The sequence below is a fragment of the Armigeres subalbatus genome, chromosome 3, assembly GCF_024139115.2.
Source record: "Armigeres subalbatus isolate Guangzhou_Male chromosome 3, GZ_Asu_2, whole genome shotgun sequence".
Classification (NCBI taxonomy): domain Eukaryota; kingdom Metazoa; phylum Arthropoda; class Insecta; order Diptera; family Culicidae; genus Armigeres; species Armigeres subalbatus.
Genome location: NC_085141.1, coordinates 409,074,272 through 409,099,932, shown reverse-complemented (window position 1 = coordinate 409,099,932; position 25,661 = coordinate 409,074,272). Strand labels below are relative to the sequence as shown.

Sequence of the window (25,661 nt, the reverse complement as noted above, 5' to 3'; positions counted from 1 at the left end):
CCTGTTCCAGGATGAGGAGAGAGGGTAATCGAAATGTCAAACCCAAGTCAGATGTCAAAGAGGTACAGGGACGGAAACACTTAGAACCCCGTATAAACCCACAGAGCCGCCATTACCGTGCGCGAAAAGCTGGATATCCAATGTAAAGAAACGTTTAAAAAATTATCAATGTATGAAACTTATGTACGAAAACGTTCCAAAAACAATTGCAAGTATAGTTACATTAGAGAAATATGTTGATGTATTGTATCCTCAGTTTTGATACAATCTGTGCAACCATCAAGAAACAATGTATCCTATTGTATACCGTACATTTTATGGTAATTCAATTGTTTACACTATTGAACCAATAGTACATTTTTATCCGGGTTGACATCTAACTTGGGTTTGACATTTCGATTACCCTCTCCCCTCATCCTGGAACAGGAGGAAAACGGAATGTCAAACCCAAGCCAGATGTCAAAGAAGTACAGGGACGGATACACTTTTAAACCCACAGAGCCGCCATTACCGTGCGCGAAAAGCTGGATATATCCGATTTTGTGAATTTGAGTTGAAGCAACTCAAAATAAAATATCTTCCTCTGGCACTCAAAATTGAGTTCGGTGGCCTTTTAACTCAATTTTATCTTGAGCCACCCAGCAAGGAAGGTTACTCTAACTTTAGCATAATGTGCATCTATCCTGTTAGATAGTTACACTAACATTCTCACTAACAGTTAGGGTAAAGTGAGGCTAAAGTTACGCTAGAATGACACACTTTTGTTAGGTATGTTTATGCTTCGTGCATAATTTCATCTAACCTGTTACACTCATGTTACATTGTTAGATATGTTTCGCTTTGGCCGGTTAGGCAGTTGTTGGGGTACACGGTTAGAAAAAAGTACCTAATATTAGGTACTTTTCACTCAAATCGGGGGTTCAGTGTGGGAACCCAAAATTAAGTAATATTTTCTTGAAATTAAATAAAATTCACTTAATATTAAGTAAAATATACTTAATTTTAAATAGAAACTAACCAAAAGTTAGGTAAATTTAACTCAACTTTTGTAAACATGAGATTACTCAACGTTGGGTTCCCACACTTTAATGCCCTTGTTGAGTGGTTTTGCTCTTCATTTTATGACAACAAAGGGAAGAGGGAGGAAGATGCAAGAGAAAAAAGTACCTAAAATTAGGTACTTTTTTCTAACCGTGTAGTTTCGGGTGGGATTTCATGCTGGTTTATTTACATCTAGCTGTCAGCTGCATGCAGTTATTACTATTTTGAGTTAAACTGACCCAAATTTGAGTTCAGTCGGACGAGCGTGTTGATTGTTTTTAAATTTTTTTTTACAGTGTATCGTACACAAATTTGACGTTTTGCATCTATGCGCCGCCTCAAAAAGGGAAAGCAAACAATATAAAATCAACCAAATTTGTTTTGGACCAAAACTTTTGGTTCGAAATTGGAAAAGGTCGGTAGGTAAAAATTAATATCTTTTATCCCAAAATTAAAACAAATAAATCGAAATCTTTTTTCAGCATCTAACAAAAATGACGCCCAGTTGTGTGATCTGTAACGATAGCCAGCAGAAAAATTCCCAATGCCGATTGTTCCCGTTTCCCGATCCTTCATCACAAGCAGTGCAATTTCAAAAATATCTCGCTGTATGTGATCTGCAGGAACAATGTCCTCAGACTGATAATCTTCACATCTGCTCCACCCACTTCTCCGCCGAATGTATCGATCAAGAAGGAAATTTGATCGAGGGCGCGATGCCTACAACCAATCTCGAACGGATCGAAATTGAAACCTATGCTGACGAGGACTTCCAGATGTTGGAGGAGTACGAACCGTTGTTCAATGTCAAATCAAAGGATCCTGAATCCGTTTCAGCGGTATGTAAAGTTAAACATATCGTAGTTCAGCATTTTTATTAGGTGATCTTCTAGGTCTCTTTGACTTCTTCAATTCAACCGTCAGTAATGGAAACGGAAACCCTTCTTGTCCCGAAGACTGAACCTGTCGAAGAGGCTGAAGAAAATGTTACATTCGTAGAAGCTGAAATTAAAACAGAAGCACCGGATGTAGACGAAGGCATTCCAGATCCATTTGGAAACGTAACTGCAGCCGATAGTGTGCAAGAAAGCGATCCTAAATATTGCATTCTTTGCGGAGATCGAGAATCGAAAAATTCAAACTGTCGGCTTTACATTTTCCCGAAGAAAATTCCCAAAATCTACCGCAAGTGGATGCTTGCCGCTAGGTTGGACATGACGCGATACCAGGACAAGGATATATACAGTTGCCAGAAACATTTTCCGGAGAATGGATTTTTCGCCGATGGAAAATTTATTCAGAGTTGGGCTTCTCCCAAATTAAATCTACCGGCACGATTGAAAACTGTTGCACCGAGTTTGACGAAACCAACAGAACCACAGGTTATTTTCCTCAACGAACCTGGTCCATCTTCTAGCGGAGCTACACGCTCCACTGGGCCGCAGATTGTCATCAAGTCTAATCCGGCGAACAGAAAAAATGCCGAAGCATTGAATATTGACCCGGACAGTTATGCCAAAACCTTCGCTAAGGTTGTTATGGAACTAATGCCGCGTAAGCTTAACTACAACGGTGAAGAGCGGCCAGTTACTGGAACAATTGTATTTCAATCAAATTTGTTTTAAGTACCAAGACACTAAACTAAAGCTGATGATTAATAAATTAGTATACTAACGAGGAGTTTCGGACTAATAATGTTCAACAGTGTTCTTGTATGTACACGCATAATATTGTCTACCTTATCGTGCGGAATTGTTGAAACTCAATTGTACTGAACGGTCCAAATTGTTCCAACGGATAGGTCGTTCCCTCCGTTGGTGAGTGTACCCTAATTTGCCTCATGTGTGTATCGCGCCCATTCTGGTGATTACTGATCACGGCGATCTGAATCATGAACGTCCTCATAGGGATATCTCGTACCTCCTTAATCGGAATACACACCCACCCGGACGGTTCGCACAGATCGACTACTTCAACTTCCTGCAAGTCGTTGAAGTGTGTACCGCAGCGGATGGAGATCCGACTCGGTGTGTAGCTCTCGTCCAACTTGTAATCTGAATAAATATAGATTTGACTTACCGTCGTTTTCCTGGGGAACTGGATGTTGACCAAATGCGGCAACTGTCCGTCCGATTGCCAGTAGGTCTCCATCGAGTTGTCCCGTAACTGCTCCACACCGAAACCTAAAGATAAACAGGGATACATTTTGCGAGTTGTTTGGCGTTCCTGATATTATAATACTAACCTGGTTTACAGGATGACAAGCTCCATACAGCTTGAGAACCAACTTCGCGGACGGTACCTGACCGTTCCTCGGTAGTAGGACAAACGTTCCCGCCGGTTTTTACACTCATCGCCAAAGGTTTTTTTAGAAGTTCCCGAAGAACCGCGCACAGATGCAAATGTTTTGTTTTGCTCCGAGTGGCTGGCAGGGTGGCCAGATTATTTTTACTGGATTATCGGTAGAAGCTTACAGATTTATCGGTAGATAAATATTGTACACTCTGGAAAAAATAAAAACCAAATAGGTTAAAAGTCATACTAACTGGCTATTTGCCTGGTTGACCCGCAACATTTGAAAAGGGCCTAAGCCAAAACATAAACATTGAGAAAATGCCGTTCGAAAAAAATGCATCACAATTTCTATTCCTATTTCCCAGGTTTATGATATTTTAAGCAGCAAAAGCTCCTAAAAGCACATAATCAGCACTATCTATCCATCCTTAACCTTAATTGCATCGAAAACATGCAAAAATATGTCGAAATCGTTAAAATAAAATTTTAAGTCTATTTTCATTTGTTTCTCCGGAATAGGCCTTCTTGATAAGTCATTCTGCATTTGCTTGTCATTCATAGACCCTTTGTTTATGGCATTTTTCGAAAGTAAACACGGGATAAGGCTTTTCGGGAGGGGAAATTTTCTTTCTCCGAGGTCGGGCCGATGACGGTTCGGAAAAAAAATCCCGTTATCGGCCCGAAGTTGGAGAAGGCTTATCTCAGACAGAAAAAAACGAGTGGCTTGGCCGTTTTTTAGGGTGGACCTACACATATTTTGAAAATAACACGTAATAGGCCCAATTTTTTCCAAGTAATTTAATTGAAGATGCGAAACATTTTTATACTATAAGTAGATATTAGAGGATGCTATCGAAAGGTGTTAAAATTGAATTTGTTTACTTTTCATTGTAGGCCCTAATCAATTGTTGAGCGAGATACAGATGCAAATGTTTTGTTTTGCTCCGAGTGGCTGGCAGGGTGGCCAGATTATTTTTATTGGATTATCGGTAGAAGCTTACTTCTATTGGCAGATTTATCGGTAGATAAATATTGTACACTCTGGAAAAAATAAAAACCAAATAGGTTAAAAGTCATACTAACTGGCTATTTGCCTGGTTGACCCCAGCTTAGTTTAGGTGTGTACTATACCGCGTTAGTATAACTTGGATTTATTGGGAGTAATGTATAAGTTGGCTATAATCAACATTAGTTTAATTTCATTTGGCTGAAATTATAGCTGGATTCTGCATTGAACGAATGTTTTGTTTTGATTATAAAATAATGGAAATGAAAATATAATCATAAATATCAGTTTTTATTTCGCGTTTACATAGTTTTTCAACGCATCTTATAGCTAATTCTTAACAAACATTATAGGTATTAATAACAAATAATTAGGTATTAATCAGACTGAAACCCACTTTTTGGATTCATAGAATACGACACACGGTAGATCGTTGAGTTTTCATAGCATCTAGATTATTCTTGCCACGGTATTCCTGCAGCCTGCTTATTAAATAATTCGTAATCCTACTAGTTTCAGGGAACCGTTTATCCATGTGATTCGATCCTGGACATCAAAGGCAGCATTATCAATTCTCCGGCATTGGCTTGAATTTGAGTTTGAGCTTGGCTGACCGACATTATTGTTTCTCCGGCATTGCCTACAAAATAACATTTCGAACTTATATTCCGTGGAACGTAAAAGAAAGCGTGGACTGGTGTAATATTTGTTCTGCACAACTTACCTTTCACGCATGTATAATGCTTCACTATCGCCATGCATTTATTTTTTTAAATAAAAGTTTAACTTTTAAATCTAAAGAGCGTTCATTTATCATGCTTGAAGAGAACTGTCAACACCGATTATACTAACAAAAATACGTCCACCCAAATCTTCACTAGTTTATTTTGTATACAATGGTAGTATACGTGTTATACTAAGCAATGAATAAATCGCATAAATAAGAAAATAGTATAGATTTTATTCTTTTAATGGTTTTTTAAATTTCTGAGTGTACGTGGATTTCCCTTTTGGACCGTTCGAAATAGTCGCTCCTTGAACGGTCGTTAAAATCGCCATTTTCACCTTCACATCCGTTTTCATAGTAAGATCTGTCAAAATTGACAAGTCTGCCACGTGCTTTTTGTTGTTTCCCTCGGACTTCTATTTCTTTTTCCGATGTTTTGACATCTGTTTTGGCAAAAGATTGTAGCAGTCAGGAAAAGTGTAAATAATTTTGTATAAAGTTTATTATAATTAAGGTAGATTGTAAGCATTTCCGTCTTTCAATCGCCAATAAACTGTACATATTTGTCCCTTGACGTATGCAAACGGGCACTATCAATCAGCCAAGCTCTCCAAGGTCGAAGCCATTTGTTTTCTGGATAAGGTGGGAAAGGGATAGCAGCGCGACTATCTTGTCAAATTATCAATCGTGCCGATAAAGTCACGACTGTACACAAAGGGGTCGGGAAATGACGTACTTCCGGTTGTGTCCGAGTCCCACCTTCCTTAATACAGTGATCGTTCGCTAATTGGGGCACAACCTCACCCCAACTAGCGAATGCCGTTCGCTAATTGGGGCGCTTTGACAAGCGTCAATGTTGTTTACTTTTTGCATTGAACAAAGGAAAATTTTACGCGCCAGAAAATATCGATCCCGCCAAACACGGAAACAAAACGTCAACACGTTTTGACATCACATTCTGACGTTTAGCTGCTTTTTAATTGGGTTTCGCCCCAATTAGCGAACCCCAACTAAAAGCGCCCCAACCAGAAAACCCCAATTAGCGAACGTTCACTGTCTGAGGATTCACAGACTCGATCATTTCGTCCGTGACTTTCCGTAAAGCTAGAAGTGTTCGCGTTTGTTAGTTAGTGTTTCGTTTGCCAAAAGTAGGTCCTATTAGTGACGTTAAATGTAATTGATTAATTAAATAATTGTTCGTTCAACAGTAGGTTAAAGTTAAGTGTGCGGTGTGAAATTGTGTGCGATAGTGGAAATCAAAGCCAAGATAGAAGGTAATCCATCGTGCTCTAATTGTGCTAGTTGTGCCTGTGCTTATTTGTTTCGTCTAGCCATATTGGCTTGGGCTTCTCACCCGCAGAATTTCCACGCACCCAAGCGCGATACCTGTTCCCCCAACTGACGGAAAATTCCCGACCACCGACTACCCGTCGGAAGTTGACTGGTCCGTCACCATACTGGGGTGACATTGCGCATCTCGAATCGAATCACTCGATTCGTAAGTTTTTCGATTCGTTTCGAAAAAATTGCGGCATTATGTATTTCGTTCGACTTCATTCAGTCGCAGTACAAGATTTCGAATGGTGTTGTACTAGTTCAATCGAGTATGTTCTGTCAAACGGAATGTAAACAGAGAGAATAAGAGATAGCTGTCTCCGTGTTTAGTATGCCGCCTGCAGGAGAGACAACCTTCAGCGCATGGCGAATGTGAGTAAACAGAGAGAATAAGAGTAATTTCATCTGCGTGTAGTATGTTGCCTGTTGGATAGGCATCCTTCATGGCATGAATTGACAGTTAATTTATAAACAAGCAAATTGTGCTAGATGACTCAATATTATTTATTGAGCAGTTGCAACCGATTAAAACATTATGCCGATACGACATGTTTTGTAAATTGAGATATTGTTACGACATAAATTATAAGTTTTATGTTTATTCGAATTTATGCCACAGATCCAATTTTGAGCTAAATAATTTAAAGCTAAAGAAGGATTCAATAATAATAAATTTGGTTTGATGTTTCTATGTGTTTTAGTTAAATGCACTTGAGTCATCTCATGCGCGTTTTTTTATTTAACTCATTTATTTTTACGTAGATTGTGGAATAAACACGTTTTTACGCAGATTTTCCTCATGGATTTTTCACGCGGTTTATCGAAATCGTCAAGAAATACGTGAAAACTTGGAAAAACCGATTTTAGTTGAAGTCGTTTTTACGCGGATTTCGGGATAATTAGAAATTGCATATTGTCAGGGAACTGTAAAAGTAGGTATACTTATGACATTGCTTTCCTCAAGAAACAATAATAAAACATTTATTCTCTTCTCGTAGAGAAATAATAACAAATTATAATTAAAAACTTTCAGCAAGAAATGACTCTCGAACAACATTCGAAAGCTAAAAAGGTGACGAGTGTTTTTCATTCGACTTGAGTCGTTTTTCAGTGTGCTATCGAGCATCCATAATGCCAAAACATCTCGTTATTCTTGTACCTCCTCGAGCATACTCGAACGACAAGTCGTTTTCGAGATCGAATCGAAACCCGTAATGCCAAACATGTTCGACTCGATAGAATTACGTTCGAATCGAGATGCACAATGCCACCCCTGGTCTAAGGGAGCTCTGGGGACTTCCACGTGGACGAAGTCCACCAGCCGGTTAATCCAACTGCCGGCAAAGCAAGCAACCGCCATCGCTTCATTGAGCAGCGATCGCCAGGAGCATCGACCCTACCCCGTAGGTCATCGACTGTAGTAAGTCGCATCGAATCGGTGAGTCTCCAATCCAAGTCTATTTTTGCATGGAGTGCGGCGTCCGAGGAGGGCGCAGCGGAGGGATATTTTTGTGCCAGTCTTAGACTGAAGAGCCATCTAATGTGCTACTAGGGCCGTTAAATCATTTTTTCGCGAGTCGGAAAGCCTGCCGACCAACGCTTGGGTCCGCCATCACGGACCCGTGAAAATGCGTGCGTGAGCCCGTTTTGCCACCACCGAAAAATCCCGTCGAGTAGTAGGAGCGCAGACTAGTCAGCAGCTGCGCTGCCTGGAAGAGTGACGTCACGTAAACATTAGGCACAGAGCACAAGTCAGAATATAGAGAGAGCTAGGGAAGAGAAAACGCACACAAAATAGGAGATAGACATGAATGGAACGAACACAAATATTAAACGAATGAAACACAAACCCCGAACCAATATGTGCCCCTGTTAGTATAAGTAAATAAATAACTGTTATTCAAATAAAATGTTTCTATGTGTCTCCCTAGCCAATAAGTTAATTGATTGTGTTTAACGTCACAGCGCGAATTGTTTGTAGTTTCGAGTCCCGTCCTCCAATATTGAGTTTGACTGTGGGTTGTTTATGTTTCTTTCAGCTTATTAATGGTTATTGGTGAGAGGAGAGAGTCTGCCGATGATGAGAGGCGCACTCCCACTTAGAGTGTATTAGGTTCTGGTGGGCTCTCACCGTCTCTCTGAGTGGCATCGTGGCTGTAAAGCATGCTGCGATAATTAGGGTGATACCGTTTGGCAAGATTTAGTTCGTAGCCAGTTGGAACGATCCGTAAATCCTATCTGGAAAATAAATGGACTCGCCCTTTGGGAGTCTCATCCGGGCAAATTAACTTGGGCCGTGGTCTCCTTAATGGAGTGGCGCTTAAGCCACGTGTTTTAAGGACGGATCGCTCCTTGCCGGTTACAAAATGGCGCCCCGTTGGGCGCCATTTTGTAACCGCACGATCCGTCCTCACTTACGATACAACGCTCAATAAGACCACAACAACGGATGAACTCTCTCTAAACGAGTCCATTTCTTCCCGATAAAGTTATGGATCAGTCCAACCAACAACAACGAAAAGTGCCAATTCGGGTCCACCCTATCTTTCCTCTATACCGTAAAGCCACACCATACACTCAAAGAGTCTGTCGATGATGAGAGGTGCACTCCCACTTAGAGTGTATTAGGTTCTGGTGGGCTCTCACCGACTCTTTGAGTGTATGGTGTGGCTGTACGGTATAGAGGGAAGATAGGGTGGACCCGAATTGGCACTTTTCGTTGTTGCTGGCTGGACCGATCCACAAATCCTTATCGGGAAAATTAAAATGGACTCGCCTTGAGAGAGTCTCATCCGGGCAAAATAAATTGGGCCGTGGTCTCCTTAATGGAGTGGCGCTTAAGCCACGTGCTTTTAAGGACGGATCGCTCCGTGCGGCTACAAGATATTTTAGTTACCAGATACTCGGGTTTCCGAGCCTCTTGGAAGGAGGCTTCCGCGCCTCTTGAAAAGAAGCTTCCAAGCCTCTTGAAAGGAGACTTCCGAACCTCTTAAAAGGAGGCCTCTTGAAAGGAGGCTTCCGAGCAGTGTTGTAAAATGTCATTTGCATTCGTTTGCATAATTTTCCCAGAACTTTTTTCAGTAGTTAGCTATCAACTATCAAGTATGACAAACTTATAGCGCCTTAATGTGGCTACAACTTTGTCTAACAAGACATTGCTGTAAATATGTAATCTGGGGCGTGGGAGGCAAAATGTCATTCAAATGACATTATGTCAAATGACACGTGACATTTTGGAGAGATTTAACTCTCTAGCCTCAGATGTTATATTTAGAGCAATGTACCCTTGGACAAAAATATAGCACTACTCAAGCGTAATGCGTACATCTAAAATTTGAAAGTAAATTTGGCTTCTGAAGAAAGTTATGAACAAATTAGTCAAATGACATGCAGATGACATTTTACAAGCCTGCTTCCGAGCCTCTTGAAAGAAGGCTTCCGAGCCTCTTTAAAGGAAGCTTCCGAGCCTCTTGGAAGGATAGGCTTCCGAGCCTCTTGGAAGTAAGAAAAGTATTGTCAGATTCTCTGGATGTGATACACTGCGCGGCGTTTGTAATGTTCCCAAAAGGGTACTTGCACAAAACTTCACGCGGCAAATGACTGTCGAAAGGTACGGCCGCGCCAAACGATACACCGCAATGCTATTCACCCATAAGAATCAAGTAAACGGGGTGCAGAAACCGCGGCGGTACCTTTCCTGAAGGGTTCGCCGCGTGCAATTTTGACAAAATCAGACAATAAAATGAGAAATGAGTAGTAAGAAGTGAAAATTGAGAAGTTTGAACGAGAAGTGAGAAATAGCCTGTAGTGACCAGCTACCCAGACAAGCCATCGTCCAACACAAACCAGAGTAGCATCCGAGCAGCAAGTCCTCGCCCGGTGCGTCGCCATCGACATCGCGGGACAGTTTCCGGCGCTTCCCATCGCATCAAAAAGTAGCCCCGCCGGTCGTCTGTAAGCGCGGCCATTTTGTTGGCGCATCGTCCAGCCATATCGCCCGGTGGATCGCCAAGCGCTCACCCGGCGCATCGTCAAACCCTCGTCCGGCGGATCGCCAAGCCCTCGCCCGGCGCATCGTCAAGCCCTCGTCCGGCGGATCGCCAGGCCTTCGCCCGGCATATCATCAAGCCTTTACCCGGCGCACCATCAAGCCTTCGCCCGGCGGATCGTCAAGCCCTCGTTCGACGCAGCGTCAAGCCCTCGTCCGGCGCATCATCAAGCCTTCGCCTGGTGCATCGATAGGCCTCCATCCAGTACGTCGCCAAGCCCACGCCCGGCGCCTCATCAAGCCTTCACCCGATACATCGACAAGCCTCCATACCGTACGTCGCCTGGACTCGGGCACGTATGCCGCCCCGGCCTTCACCCGGCTCATCCTCCAACCTAGATCACCGTCAAGCTATCGTATAGGCACATCGTTCAGCCTCCATCCGGTACGTCGCCAAGTCAAGTCGCGGGCCTGCGTCAACGTCAACCTACCTGCCTCCTGCTACCCATTCGCAACCGGATGCCGGTGATCTACAATAACCGCAAGTACCCCCCCCCCCCAATGTTTTGTGACGTCACTCTATCTTCTTGTACGAGAAAGGCAAAAAGATGGAAGATTGAAGAAAAAACATAGAAGAAGGAAGCATGAGCATTATGACCGCACAATTCGTAGTTGCTACTCCGTGATTGACTGAACTTGCGAAATTGTATAGAGAACACAATGAATGGGGCTTGGGATTAGCTACCCATTCATAATGTACACGTTTTGGGAGCTCAAATATTTAAATTCAATAACGGCGCCGGCCACGTCCTTACGGTAATATAGGAATGGAAGGATTGTTAGTCCGACTCTCGTTGCTATAGTGATCGTTCGCTAATTGGGGCACAACCTCACCCCAACTAGCGAATGCCGTTCGCTAATTGGGGCGGTTTGACAAGCGTCAATGTTGTTTACTTTTTGCATTGAACAAAAGAAAATTTTACGCGCCAGAAAATATCGATCCCGCCAAACAAGGAAACAAAACGTCATCGCGTTTTTGACATCACATTCTGACGTTTAGCTGCTTTTTAATTGGGTTTCGCCCCAATTAGCGAACCCCCAACTAAAAAGCGCCCCAACTAGAAAAACCCCAATTAGCGAACGTTCACTGTACTAGAGACCGAGTATACCTACTATACCTCTGCATCTCCACGATTGTCTTGGGATAGGATATCGTTTTAGTTACAAAGGATAATTTATCTGGATTCACTTTGGTAAGCGATGCGATCTATGGGATGGAAAATAACACTAATACGAGTTAAAAGTTAAAACATGCACACCCGGTGGCAATTGATCTGGAAAACCATTCTTAGAGCTGAATAAAACTTGAAATGTTACTTGGGATATGAAAACTGAGGAGATTCGCGTTTTGGACGACCGCACCGAAGCGCAGCACTGTATAAGGAAAAAGGAAAAAGAAACTAGGAAAAGGAAGAAAGGTAGAAGAAAGAAGAAAAACAAAGAAGAAAAAACAAGAAAAAGGAAGAAGGTAGAGATAAGAAAGCAAAAGTAAAGAATGAAGAAGGAAGAAGAATAGCAAAGAAAAATGAAGGATGAAGAAACTAGAAAAAAGAAGTAGGAAGAAGGAACAAGGAAGGCAGAGGAAGGAAGAAAGGGTTAAAGAAGAAAGAAGGAAAAAGGAAGAAAAAATGGAATAAGAAAGAAGGAAGAAGAAAAAAGGCAGAAGGATGTAGGAAGAAAGAAGGAAAAAGAAGAAGGAAGAAGAGAGAAGAATAAGGAATATAAAAAAGAAAGTAATTTTGGCAGGAATCAAAAACCACATACAAGAACGAAGAACAATAAAGTCTTCACTTGTTATAAGACGAGTTTGTACAATCCCATTTAATTCCACCACTTAATTGTACCTTGACACATACGTATTTCGACCTCAACAGTAAGGTCGTGTTCAGTGTCTCGTACTTGACTCGACTCGTACTTGTCTGAGAAATGCCTTAGAAATTGTCTAGTCAAATCCGAATCAGTATGACCCGAAAACCTTAAGTGTGTGCTAAGACGAGTTTATACAATCCCATTGAATTCCACCACTTAATTGTATCTTGACAGATACGTATTTCGACCTCAACAGTACGGCCGTCTTCAGTGTCTCGTACTTGACTCGACTTCGACTAGTCCAGTCGACTAGTGACTAGTCGAGTCAAGTACGAGACACTGAAGACGGCCTTACTGTTGAGGTCGAAATACGTATCTGTCAAGATACAATTAAGTGGTGGAATTCAATGGGATGGTATAAACTCGTCTTAGGACAAGTGAAGACATTCCACTAAAAAGCTCAAAATAATTTTCTTAACTTAAGTGTGTGTTTGTTTGAGAACTGTAGAAAGGATAACGAAATTTATGGGTATCACTAGATGTTGTATATTTCAGCGGTCAGGTATGTCATCAAACGCAAAATGGCACACATCAAAAGAAATAGAATTTTCACTAATATTAAAAGCAGTTTCAGGCTGCCTCTTCGTTTATTGAAATAGCTGGAATACAAAAAATTACTTTCAGAATTAATACAAACTAAATATATGATTGAGTGTAATTCTGGGCTTTTTTGAACATGCGAATACGAATGAGAATAATTTTCGTTAATAGCTAAAATCTGAGAAAATTTTGTTCGTAGCAATATAGGGCCAGCGACTCAGGCACAAACTACATTTTCGTAGTTCATAACCAGGTCGGAAGTGGAGGTGTTGCACAGGCTTTCATCGGCAAGAGTCGTCAGTTGATCTATCATTTCCCTGTTAATCGGTGAGAAAAATAGATTACGATTAGTTTGTGTTGAATGAACTATTCATTTTTTTTCAATAACATACCATGTGTCCTTGCTTATGTAGCAGAACGCTTTCGGAAGTGGGAAGCCGTTGAACGGGCTTGCAACCGGAATGGTGTAAGCTCCCATGTTCTCGAAGAGAACCCAGTCGTCCACCTGCAATTCCGGTAGGTTGATGGTTTCAATGATTTGATCCAGCGCGTCACACGATGGTCCCCAGATGGTAGATTTATAAGTCCTACCATTGTATTGTCCCTTCAGAATGGGCTTCGGTAGCTGATGATCGTACAAGATACAGTTAAACGAGGCGTAGACGCCATCGTTCAAATAATACATCATACGATCAATTACTCCTGTTGCCGGATTAAGGCAGGCACGCTTTGATTGGACATTGGTGATCAGAGTGAAGGCTGACGACACGTAGTACCGGCCGGGCTCAGAGATGATGCGCACCGATTTATCTGGAAAGAAATTATCCAAGGCTGTGTTGACGATCATAGCCACTTCGTCAATCGAGGTGCCCTTGTCTCCGGGGAAACCACCGCCGATGTCCAATAGATTGAACTCATATCCCAGTTGCTTAGCGTAGTCAAACAGTTCTCTTGCGTAGGAGATTGCCTTGTAGTAGACTGGGAAGTCGGAGCAACCCGATCCAACGTGGAAGCTGATACCGACTACGTCCAAGTTCATACTTTGAGCGGTCTTGATCAGGCGTGGAGCTTCCACCACGGGATCACATCCGAACTTCTTTCCCAATGGGCATTGCGCCTTTTCCGCCTCGCATCGGATGCGAAGCACCAGCTTGGCGTCCGGGCAGAATTTCCTAATCTTGTGCAGCTCGATATCGCTATCGAAAGTCATTGTCTTGACGTTGTTGACATTGGCGTAGCGGAGGTGCGAGCTCGGTTTCATCGGGTTGGCGAAGATGATGCGATCCGGGCTGACGCCGAGTGCGAGAATCTTGGCGATCTCACCCTTGGATGCGCAATCGAAGCTAGCACCGAGAGCGGCCAGCGTAGCGCAGACCACTTCGGTATCGTTGCACTTGACGGCATAGTGCGGTACCACGCGGGGCATCTTCTCGATCCAGGCCTGATGCTTACGGACGATATCGCCTATATCCATCACGTAGAAGGGTTCCTCAGTCGAAAGCTCGTTGGTGAGCTTATCAATGATGTCTGGCACGTTGACCGGACCGTTGACGATATGGACCATTTCGGTTTCGTTTTGGGTGAGGAATTTCATGTTGATTAACTAATTTAGGGTTGTGGAATGCTTGCTTGTGAGGTAGAAACGTAGATTTCAGGAGTCTTTAACCGTTGACACGTGAGCGTGTGTAATAGTCTCAAAAATTTCAATTAAAACGAACTGCAATAAAGAAGAGAGCATTAGTGAGTGTTGTAAAACTTTTTCTGGGTAGGTTTAGGAAACTTACGAGGCAGCCAGTCTCGGTGGGGGTTAGCCAGCGTTTTTAATACGTGTCACCAGGGTGGATCTCCCTGGAAGTGGTCAGAGCCCGAACCAAGGGCTAACTGACCTGTGATTTTATTCTGTAAAATAAGAAAAATATTTTATTAGTTACAAAGTTGTTTTTTGGGTTATCGAGAATATTGTACATTGTATTGTACATATGATTAAAACTGAATCCAATTCCAAATGATATCAAGAATTTTGTTCGGAAAGCTTAGTACATTTCAAGTTTGATTCTATCATGGAGTCTAAGTGTATTGAAGCTGGCATTTCTACGGTTTTATTCTCATTTCCTAACTCCCATACAGTTCGAAATTTACTAAAGATGCTCTCATACCTATTCCTAATCAAAATAGTGAACGTTTGTGTATTTTTTCAGAATTAAAGCAAGGGATAAATGTGTTGGAATATCAATACGCGAATCATCAATCATCAATAGTCTACCTCAGGTATTTAATTCAAACCATCTTCTGAACCTTGCCTAGCTAGGCTAGGTCATTCACTGGCTGTTGATCTTGCTTTGTTTATCCCACACGGAAACGAGACACAATGATGAGCTCATCGATTTCGTTTCCGCGATTGTCCAAAAGTAACAATCGCCGTTTTTGGCGCCTTCCGTTATCAAAATAGCGATGCCAAACGGCACCCAGGTACATAATGTGTATTGATAGCCCCGCACAGACAGGCTTTATTGAAGCGGTTCCCACTCTTATCAGAAGTTTCATAAGCGATTTTTTTTAATTGGTGTTGTCCATCACCATTGAAACAAACGGAGCATGTCTAGCGCCGCCTCTCGAGATCATCACGCCGCAGAAGGACCCCCTTTCAAATCGTTGAAAGTTGTTGAACGCTTTCTGAGTAAGAGCAGCCGAAACTGATAGTTCTGCGCGAACTCAGAGAGAGAGAGGCGATGTTCATTTACAAGGCAGCTGTTTGCAATTGATCAACATGCTATTCGCACCATGTGGCTTGCTGTTACCAAGGAATTCGTCGTGCAGTGTTTAATCGGAATCGCTTTCGTCACCAATGAATACGATACGATACGATAGATCGAGAGATATAAGCTAGCGACGTTTTTATCGCCTAACATTCTTCTTCTTCTTCTTGGCATTATATCCCCACACTGGGACAGAGCCGCCTCGCAGCTTAGTGTTCATTAAGCACTTCCACAGTTATTAACTGCGAGGTTTCTAAGCCAGGATACCATTTTTGCATTCGTATATCATGAGGCTAGCATGATGATACTTTTATGCCCAGGGAAGTCGAGACAATTTCCAATCCGAAAATTGCCTAGACCAGCGGCACCGGGAATCGAACCCAGCCACATGTGATTCATGGAACATTGACTGCCTTTTTTCAGCAGGATTATTTGGATCTACTGATATGACCATGAACACTGGAGGCGCCAGAGTTCTGGTAATGGTGGGGCACCAGTTTGGCGTAATTGGTTCTTTAATAATACAAAATTCCTTCCGAAATTCCTAGAGGAATTATTCCGGAAATTTTGTTAGACGATTTTTTTTCCAAAAGTTTATTTAAGATCGAAAAAGGAAATAATAAAAAGGATTTTCGGTAAACTTTCTAACATAAATTTCAAAGAAATATCCAAATAAAATTTCCAAGACAACTCTTAAAGTAACTTCCTAATGAATCCAGAAAAAAAATCCAAGGGAATTTTGGAAGGTTTTTCTGAATAAATTTCCGTATGTAATTCTGAAGAGTTTTCCGAAGGAATTCTGACCAAATGTCCAAAGAAGTTGCCAAAGGAATTTCTAAAATAAATTCCGAAGAAACTATTAAGAGAAATCGTTAAGGACTTTCGGGGGGATTTTCGAAAGAATATTTCGATGCATTTCCAAAAGAGTTTCTGGATCTATCTCCAAAGTATTTTCCTGAGAGTTTTCTGAAAGAATCGCCCAGAGAAAAGAATGTCTGAAATTCCTTCTGGAGTTCCTTAGGAAATTCCGTTAGGAATCCGTTCGGAAATTCCTTTAGGAATTTGTTCGGAAATTCGGGAGTCGAGCGAATAGACTGTTTGATGGAATATCAGGAGGAATTTATGAAAGGATGATTTTCTAAAATAACTCGTAGATTTTCTAAAGGAATTCCTTTTTGGATTTAGTAATCAAGCACTGGAAGAATTTCCGATTGATTACACAGAAAAATTTACGATGATATTTCTGAATTCTGGATGACTAACCGAATTGAATTCTGGGGGTATTTTTTTGGATAAAATCATGAAACCTCATCTGGATGATTTTGTTTTTTTTAATTTCTTGAGAAATTACTGGAAGAATATCTGAAATATATTCCGAAGAAATTCCCAAATCAATTTCTTAAAAAATCCCTGGAGGAAATTTCGAGAATTCTTGGAGAAATATCCAAAGAAATTTTTGCAGAAATTTAAGAATGTCGGAAACTTTTTCAGTATTTGAGTGGGAAATTCCGTTCGGAAATTTCTTTACGAATTATTTTAGGAATTCATATAGACTTTTTTTACATTCTTTTCCGGAAATTCTTTTGGAAATTCCTTCAGAAAATCCTTTAGGAATTCCTTTGTAAGTTCTTTTGGAAATTTATTTGAAATTCCTACTGAGAATCCTTCGGAAACTTCTTTTAGAATAGCTACAGAAATTGTTTCAGGAAAAAATGGATTCCAAACTGCTTACAGAATTCCTGTGGAAATTTAATTCAGAACTTCTTCAAATTTTATTGAAGAGATTGCATTTTTCTCAGAAAAAATGCTTAAGAAATCCCTTCCGAAACTTTAGGAAGAAATTCTTGGTGAAAACGGTGAAAACGAAGACGTGTATTAAGGAGCCGGATGGACATAGTCAGCGACGATCAAGCTGTGGAAGGACCAAAGCTGGATGAAGTAAAGAAGATTCTAAATGAGCTGAAAAACAGTAAAGCTGCTGGGAAGGACGAGATTTTGGTCGAGCTTCTCAAACTTGTAAGTAAAACAAATAGTTTATTCGACAAAACTTTTTGTAAAATCTTTTTGATTACCTCTCAATGAAGAACAATAACAATGTTCATTTGCCTCAGATTTTTACATTTCTCGATGCTTGATGGCCGCTTTGCTATAACTCTGAATGTAGGATCCCTTATTTGAACCACAAATGAATCACGAGAATCAAAATGTTCTTCAATTGTTTTGGTGTACCCAACCATTCGTCAAACTTCTTCGAAGTTATTTATCTAAAATTAAATAATTTTGCTGGTATTTCTTTACACTACATTATTCACAAAATGGTACAAATCTTAATGAATCGTTATCATAGTTCATATAAAGTATGATATCAACGCAATGATATACTTTGACAAAGTATTTGAAAGATGAACATCGCTACATCTTTACCATCAAATTAATCACAATAACGATATGAATATTCATGAAACGTTATCAGATTTCTGATAAAGTACGATCTCAACTTTATGATATATTTTGACAACGAATTTTACTGTCGAACATCGCTGCACCTTCATTACGTTTTAGTCCATCGATTCATATCGTTGGATACCAAAACACCGATGGATATTTTGCGGTTTGTTTACATCTGAAAAATTATGATTAAGAAATTTTCTAAAAATGAACGGATGTTGAATGAAACGACACTCGGATTTCAATTCTAAAAGCCGTAATATAGTTCCAATTTACGAACCAATTAACAGCAGCTGTCATTTTATGTACGCATTGAAGTAAGATGAATGTGAGAATGGTGTTAAGTGGGAAATAATCCCCCTATATGCAAGTAATATGCGAATGAAAATTTCAAGTCTTAGCATGTTGATGCAACTTAGCTGCTTACAATCATCATTTCATTTTGGGCTAGTGGTTAAGTTCTCTGGGCAAATTTATAACATCATCACTTCTTCAGGTTCGATTCCCGATTAAGCAAATAAATAAACAAAAAATGTAGAAGCAAACCTCTGAAAAATCTATTTTTTTTTTGTTGGAAATTTTGACAGGTTGGTAAAGTAGAACTGTAAAAATAAATAACTATTTTGGTGGTATCAATTGATATCGATATTTTGGAAAAGATCGATAACAATTTTCCGTGTTTTAACTTTTGATTAATTTAAAATTCTTCATGAAATGGCATCGATCGCTATCGACGGTTGATATGAAAACCTTTAACGATCTATATGAAGAATTTTAAAGAAAATTGAAGAAATGGTTGGTCGGATGCGTCATTTTATCTACGTATCAATCCACTTTGCAATTAGGCTTTCTGCGAGCGTGTACGCACACGCACATTTCACTCACACTTTTACTCAGTTTGTTTGCAACCACGAGCAGCTGTCACGGCAAAATCAAATGGGATTGTTTGCAACCATGAAGCGTGCGTTCGTGTTGGTGAGAAATGTCGGCGAGACCCTAATGCATGATTAGACCACTGACTGCTGGCGAAACCAACGACTTTGTTCTATTTTACTTTGGATCCAAACTGGATAGTGTTATAAGATTATTCGACTCAGCTCGTCGAATCAAGATGATGTGTGCGCAAGAAATATCACTCATTTTATTTGGCCCTTATTTTGTTTCATATTAAAAATTGACTGGACTTGAGAGTTATGAACAAAATACTATATTTATAGGTAAAACATGCGCCAAAAATTCACTCACTGTGAAGGCAATTACCATTACCGATTCACCCTCAACATGTTGCATTCGCCGGGCGGCAGCTTTTTCTTCGTGATTTTCCATCAAATAGATGGTTTATGCGCTTGAACTGGGACCTCATAGTTCCACTCTGAGAACTTGTAGGTGAGTACATTACAATTCCTACATCAAAATGTGTCGTGTATCAGCTTTGTTTCCATGATATTCGGTCATATAGATGGTTATGCACTTGTTGGTTAAGGGGGAAGTACATTCTGGCGGCCTGAAAAAGGTGATTTTTGGAAGTTTTTTTTAAAGATGATAACTATCAATGTATGACAAAATGGAATACATTTGTTTATTCTGTCGTTTTTTGGCCTACATTGGGTAACTCCTTCGGGCGCTACATCAGGTGCAGCGCAGCATCTCCGTCGGAAACATGATGATCGGTGCACATCATAGCACCGTTGGAGCTAGAATAAAATCGATATTTTTCCCTTAGTCAACAATAATTTTTTTGTCATCGTACGTCATCTTTATGCCGAAAATTCGATTTTACATCATTCAAACTTATTGTGCCTTGCAACAAAATGACAATTTTTGTGATCATTTTTCAAGGCTCTGCGCAATATAAATAGCACGTGCTATCAAAGCATTTACCACCAGAATCTAACACGTGGTGGTCAAATTTTCAAAAATATCAAAGCAGCTTTTTCTGGAGGTATATTTTTCTTAGGCGACTATCTGGCGCTTTTCGTTGCGATGTTTAAAATAAGCGGAGGAGTTGATTTTGTTATGAGCGGTACAATATATGATTTATTTTATCGTCTTCTAACATCATAGTGATTAAGTAAAAAAATCTTGGGATTGTATACAAGACACGACCGCTCGACGTAAAACCAAATATAGTACACTGAACAAATTATTCCGCTCTATATAGAAGAGAAGGAACCATCTCACCGACAATACTACATAGCTTTGGTAACCTCTCCCACTCTGTAAGGGAGTCGGGATCCTGGACCACTGGACACTGGACCACCCCAGTTCAAAAATTGATAATACCCCAAAAGGTCATTTGATTTCACGAAATGCTATAGTAGTTGCAAGTAATAATTTTCAATTCGTAACCATCTATGTGACTTGGCTAGGATTGTGTAAAAAACGGGTTCTGGTTCTCTTCCTTGGGGATCTCTTCCTTGGGGGCATATATAGTGTAAGATTGTTGCTCATTTCCCGAATTAAACTCAAACTAAAATTTAAAAGTGTCAGTCTGGAAATACGAATTTACCCGTGGTGAATCGTTTAGATTTTTTTTCTTCTGTATTTCCATTAGTTTCAAAAAGGGTCTGTCCATAAAATACAAAGATCAAATTTTTACATTTCAACCCCCCTTTCTTCTAGTAGGCTTTTGTAGACTTCTCCAGAACACCTTCCCTTCTTGATGTCTACGTAGACTTTTCCAAATTTTTCCCAAATATATCTGTTGTGCAATACGAAGCAAAATGGAGATCAATCACGAGTTAAGTTATTCAGTTATTCAAATCCATCTTAGATAATTGCTGCGTCAGTTACGCTTAATTTGACATTCACAGGGTAGAAAACTTTGGAAGTCATCTAGTCTGCCATGATCAAATGTTTTATTTTTGTTAAATTAGCAAACGTCTTACGTAATGGTTTTTGAACCGATGCCCAATTAAAGGTTCCTTTAAAATTGGTTGTGCATCCAGGGTGTTTACTGAACAGAGAGTATAGCCTAAAAGAAAAACCTATATTCGAACCTGAGCAGTTCAAGGGAAACGTCAACTATTTCTGTCTGCGTCTTTCATTACACAGTTTCATTACTATAAAATAAGATGATGATATCACCAGAAATCTATAATTACTTTATTCAGCAAAAGTTTTAGAAGTTGTGTAATAAACGTTGGGGAGGTAACGCCCATATATATCAATCAGAAAAAACATGAAAAGCATCGGTATCGCCCATACCATGTTCGCTTATCGGCCAACAGTATAATGATAGATGATAACAAAAATAATTATAAGGACGAACAATATATAGAGCGCTGCACGATTCCGGTAGCAAATGTCACTTTCTAACAACTAGCTAACCAACGCATCCTGAAAATCCTGGATCCTTCTTCAAATCTTCTAAATAGAACAAAACGAAAATTAAAATTAATCCTCTGTCTACGGCTACTGAAACCAGTTCTCGAAGTCAATGAATCACATATAGTAGCTGGTTTCATACCCGCCGCTGCCAGCATCCATGCGCTATCGTATATGTAAAAATAGCCAGCATGAGTTCACCACCTGAAGTTTGTATGGCGAAAGACATCTAACGCAAATTTTCTCAACAGTACGAACATTTCACGAAACAATATTTGGTACCAGTTACATAGAAAGGTGTCCGCTACTACGTCTACCAAATATTTTTTTGATGAAGGTGCTTATTTCCGAGATATTAAACCTTAGATGCCTTTCGTCATACTGATTTCCAAAAGTTAACCCCTAGTGTGCCGCTGGAAGCACGCTCAAAGCAGGCGATTCATTAGTGGAGTTTCCGGTGAAATCGATTTTTGCATGGGCACGCCGTTGTTTGAAATGTGTCACATCACTGACCTATGCTTTCTCCGGTCAGTTCAAATTTGTAGAGGTCCAAAGAATTTCCAGGGCAAGTTTCGAAAAATTTCCAGATAGATAACCCTAGTACAACTTCCCGTTGGATCGAAGTGTGCCGCGCTAGAGAGTAGAAATGTTTTGTTTTGCTCCTGTCAATTTTTGTTATTGAAGCTAAATAGTTTCCCTTCTGTAGGGAAGGTCACGGATTAAAAAAATAAATACATATTATCAATTGAAGTCGTATGGACTAAACCACGATGACGTCACGCGTCGATTTTCAGTAAGAAGAAAACCTCATCTGAGGGCAAAGTTTACAAAAAATGAACATCAACGTGAACATCCGGTGAACTAAAAGCTCCGAATTCACTCAAATGTTCATCGACCCGCAGCGGATGTCATTTTTTCGAGCGAAAAGAAGAAGAATCGTGGAAAAAGAAGGCGCTCGTGGTTAAGTCCATAGGAAACTCTCAAAATAAATGAGATTGTATAAAAAATATTAATAATAATAATAATAATTTAAAAGAATCGGAATAAAAAAAGATTATTTTTTCCAAAAAGGCATGTACAGGCGAGATGATGGATGAATACATTTGAATCAGGCATAAGGTATTCAAAATAGATGGTGTAATTGAAGGGGCATGATGAAAGAATAATTGGTAGAAACGCTACTCGTCGAAAAGCCGGTCCTAGAAGCGTTCTTTTGTGGTTTTATCACACATAAATGGATCAATTTGGTGAGATTATTTCAATACATTTATACCAAAATCTCAATTTGAAAAATAAACTAAATACGCGCTGGATTGCAAATCACGCGCTGGATTGCAAATTCGTTTATAGATCTCTCCGTGAAATTTCCGATGCTTTCCTTGATATTGCCATGCAATATCCAGTTGAAACTAAGACTAAACGGGCTAAAGACTAAACTAAGACGGGCTTAGTGGTTATATGGCTACTGCTTCAGCCTCCTACGCAGGAGGTCGTGGGTTTAATCCCAGGCCCGTTCCATACCTCCTACTTTGTATCTTTTCATATGTTTCTCATGTTCTAGCAATCGCTTTCATATCGTTTCCATCTTTAATCGTATACCTACAACTTGATTAGTTCTAGCAGGTAGCTGTTAGAATTCGAAATGAGCGAAAAAAGTTCGTTTCGGCATCCAATTAGAATACTACACCACCCTTTCATAACTATCACATTGGCAACCCGTTAACCAAGACGAACCTCTGCCATAAAACCTTAACCCCAAGATTCCAATAAAATTCCGCAGGAGCTCGTGGCAAGTGCAGAGGTGTTCTCGGCTTGCAGTGAGCGAGTGACTGCATCATCAATTCCTTCCCATCCCCGATGACCGTGAGGACGTGGCCAGCGCCGTTATCGACTATCCAAAATACTAGAGCTCTCGGCCTGTGCACATTGAGGTTGGAGAGCAAATCCCATGCTTCCATCCATTGGTTCCCTGTGCAATTGCGATTGTTCTGGTCGATCGCGGAGTAGCAACTACGAAATGCACGGATCATGCTCATGCTCATGCTCATGCAATATCCAGTTGAAACTTCGGAGAACTTTCCTTAAAAATAAATTGAATGAATTTTCCATGGCAATCCCAAAGAAATTGCCGTAAGAATTTCGAGAAATTTCCAGTGGAAGAATTACCTACAGGCATTCCGAAGAGTTCCCGTGGATATACAAAAAAAATCTCGCGGAAATCCCAAAAATATTCTCATGGAAATTCAGAAGAATTTCCCGTGAAGATCAAAAGACATTTTCTTGGTAATTCCAAAAACCGCGTAAAACCAGAAAACCGCGTAAATAAAAATAAACGCGTTGAAAACGACTTATTTCACGATTTTCTTGAGTTTTCCGACCTTTAAAAAAACCCTTTTGGAACTTTTTGGAAAATCAAATCAATTTCAAAATGCGCCTAAATCCCAAGATCCGCAAAAGCCACGTAAAAACGCGTTAAAAGCGACCCCAGTGCACCCAAGCACAGCAAATGCTTTTTGTTCCAAAAATAAATATGACAAATTTGATCACAATTCCGCATCTAATGTTGTGAAATGTCTATTAGAAATTGTATCGATCGATCATCAACATTATGAATCATAAGGTCGAATTAACTACCACGAATAGTTCATCAGTGCTCGACAAAAAGTAGCAACGTATAAATTTTACATGGCATGATATAAAGGAAGTAAAAACAGAAATGCCTTTAAAACGTTATATTTTTTTTTCATTTCAACAGAAATATAATTAGCTGCTTTTTTAAATAAAATGGAATATATAAATCGAGACAACTACCAATTTTGTGTGCCATTAAAATTCACGCCCAAACCAAGATCTTTTGAAAAAAAGATCCTAAATGTTTGTTTTATTACAAAAATATACTTCATTTTCAATCTAAAATTCAATCTAATTTTTATCTCGGTGACAGATGGCGGTCCTCTGCTCCCCTATTAGCTTTTTAGTTGTGCTGCAGAAATTTAGTACGTATATTGTTGGATGATATTTGTTTATCCATACTTGCTTACAACGATTTTCAAGAACGGGGTTTTCAATCTACCTTCTGATTACATATTTGATTTCAATTTGTAAAACGGTACAACTTGATCTTACGTATTCACGATCCGCGTGTTATTCGGCGTGAAGTCCCTATCACGTGTGTTGTTTGTTAATAGTTATTGCGCCTTATCAAAATTCTCCATGGTCATTGGTTTTATTCGGTCGTTTCCGCAACCAAACCTGAACAGACTATGCATGGCTAGAAAAAACCAGTGATGCAGAAGCGTCATCACATGGGGCTTGATTTCACAGCCGTATTTCGCCTAGCAACCATTTGATGATTCTCTGTCGAGCTAATCTCCGTATCCCGGTTACTGAGTGGAAATATTTTGAGGAAAGCTCCTTTCGTATCGTCCTTTCTCATTATTCTGCCTTTAGCGTCCTTCTATTTTTATCAGTATTTTTTCATCAAACTGAGAGGTAGCCATTTCTAAAAACAAAATTCCGCTTTGTTGGCAGTTTTAGGAAGAAGAACATTTTCAACTAACATGTTTCCCTCTTCTGGATTTTCTACCTCTGCATCGAAACGATCGATACGCAAACAGAAAATATAGCTTTGGTGAGTCACCATAGCAGACGGATGACACACGTACCTTTAGAGAAATTCTCGAAACTTTTCGTCAATGAAGTTAATTATTCAGCATTGGTGTTAACTGTTCACGACCACTCACGACTACCATGCGAAAAACGGAGGGATTTCACGAAATACACAACAAAGAACGATCCGGTTCACGTTTGTTTCACTGTTTGCAATTTTCTTAGCCGTCTTGTGACCACACTTTGATACCAATCAGATTTTCACTTTTCGCAAACTATCAAACGTATCACTTTGGAACGCCGTCACTAACCACACCGAGAACTGAACTGAACTGATTGGCAAATGCCTGAACAGCTCTAGCTTATAGCAGCGAACAGCTGAACTGGTGATACTGTTGGTTGAGAGTTATTATCCGCTTCTGTAGTCCCGTTCGGCACGGAGCAAGGCTTTTATAACAGCTCTGAGAGATAACGAACGAGGAGAAGCGCGCCAGCGCACCACGTGCTCTCTTCCATTTGCCCGCTCTTTCTTCGTGGATCACTACTCTCTCTTTCCGTTTTCTATTACGAAGCGTGATTGGCTGTGCTTTTTGGTGTGCGGGTAGACGATTAATCGTGATTGGTCGACAGAATGAGCCACGGAGAGGATAAGAATTGAGA

At 40.2% G+C, this 25,661-nt stretch overlaps 3 protein-coding genes and 1 long non-coding RNA gene across 6 annotated transcripts; 2 read left to right on the top strand and 2 right to left on the bottom strand.

Moving 5' to 3' along the window:
* The first annotated feature begins 1,346 nt into the window (after window positions 1-1,346).
* On the top strand, window positions 1,347-2,736 carry LOC134227111 (uncharacterized). 3 transcript variants are annotated; one of them, XM_062708386.1, is made up of 3 exons: window positions 1,347-1,456; window positions 1,524-1,880; window positions 1,935-2,736. In XM_062708386.1, exons 2-3 carry the CDS (start codon window positions 1,536-1,538, stop codon window positions 2,664-2,666), a joined length of 1,077 nt encoding a protein of 358 aa, XP_062564370.1. In that variant the 5' UTR covers window positions 1,347-1,456; window positions 1,524-1,535; the 3' UTR covers window positions 2,667-2,736. The 3 variants fall into 3 exon arrangements, with proteins under 3 accessions (XP_062564370.1, XP_062564369.1, XP_062564371.1); XM_062708385.1 differs by having other exon boundaries at window positions 1,358-1,460; XM_062708387.1 differs by having other exon boundaries at window positions 1,418-1,464.
* A 12-nt stretch (window positions 2,737-2,748) lies between these two features.
* LOC134227113 (anaphase-promoting complex subunit 10) lies at window positions 2,749-3,480 on the bottom strand. The gene is made up of 2 exons (XM_062708389.1): window positions 3,287-3,480; window positions 2,749-3,224 (listed from the first exon to the last, which is right to left on the bottom strand). Exons 1-2 carry the CDS (start codon window positions 3,393-3,395, stop codon window positions 2,776-2,778), a joined length of 558 nt encoding a protein of 185 aa, XP_062564373.1. The 5' UTR covers window positions 3,396-3,480; the 3' UTR covers window positions 2,749-2,775.
* Window positions 3,481-6,147: 2,667 nt separating this feature from the next.
* On the top strand, window positions 6,148-6,884 carry LOC134224170 (uncharacterized). The gene is made up of 3 exons (XR_009982859.1): window positions 6,148-6,217; window positions 6,278-6,343; window positions 6,401-6,884. It is a non-coding gene; the product is annotated as an uncharacterized LOC134224170 (long non-coding RNA).
* A 5,983-nt stretch (window positions 6,885-12,867) lies between these two features.
* On the bottom strand, window positions 12,868-25,441 carry LOC134227110 (ornithine decarboxylase-like). The gene is made up of 4 exons (XM_062708384.1): window positions 25,058-25,441; window positions 14,646-14,760; window positions 13,254-14,578; window positions 12,868-13,178 (listed from the first exon to the last, which is right to left on the bottom strand). Exons 3-4 carry the CDS (start codon window positions 14,453-14,455, stop codon window positions 13,079-13,081), a joined length of 1,302 nt encoding a protein of 433 aa, XP_062564368.1. The 5' UTR covers window positions 14,456-14,578; window positions 14,646-14,760; window positions 25,058-25,441; the 3' UTR covers window positions 12,868-13,078.
* Between the last annotated feature and the right edge of the window lie 220 nt (window positions 25,442-25,661).

What these genes read in the sequence shown, in the direction of transcription:
- LOC134227111 (XM_062708386.1), top strand. Translation starts at nt 1,536, where the DNA reads ATGACGCCCAGTTGTGTGATCTGTAACGATAGCCAGCAGAAAAATTCC. An exon ending in ATCCTGAATCCGTTTCAGCG is followed by an intron (nt 1,881 to 1,934) that starts GTATGTAAAGTT and finishes GTGATCTTCTAG; the next exon opens with GTCTCTTTGACTTCTTCAAT.
- LOC134227113 (XM_062708389.1), bottom strand. Translation starts at nt 3,395, where the DNA reads ATGAGTGTAAAAACCGGCGGGAACGTTTGTCCTACTACCGAGGAACGG. An exon ending in CTTGTCATCCTGTAAACCAG is followed by an intron (nt 3,225 to 3,286) that starts GTTAGTATTATA and finishes GTTTATCTTTAG; the next exon opens with GTTTCGGTGTGGAGCAGTTA.
- LOC134227110 (XM_062708384.1), bottom strand. Translation starts at nt 14,455, where the DNA reads ATGAAATTCCTCACCCAAAACGAAACCGAAATGGTCCATATCGTCAAC. An exon ending in TACATAAGCAAGGACACATG is followed by an intron (nt 13,179 to 13,253) that starts GTATGTTATTGA and finishes ACCGATTAACAG; the next exon opens with GGAAATGATAGATCAACTGA.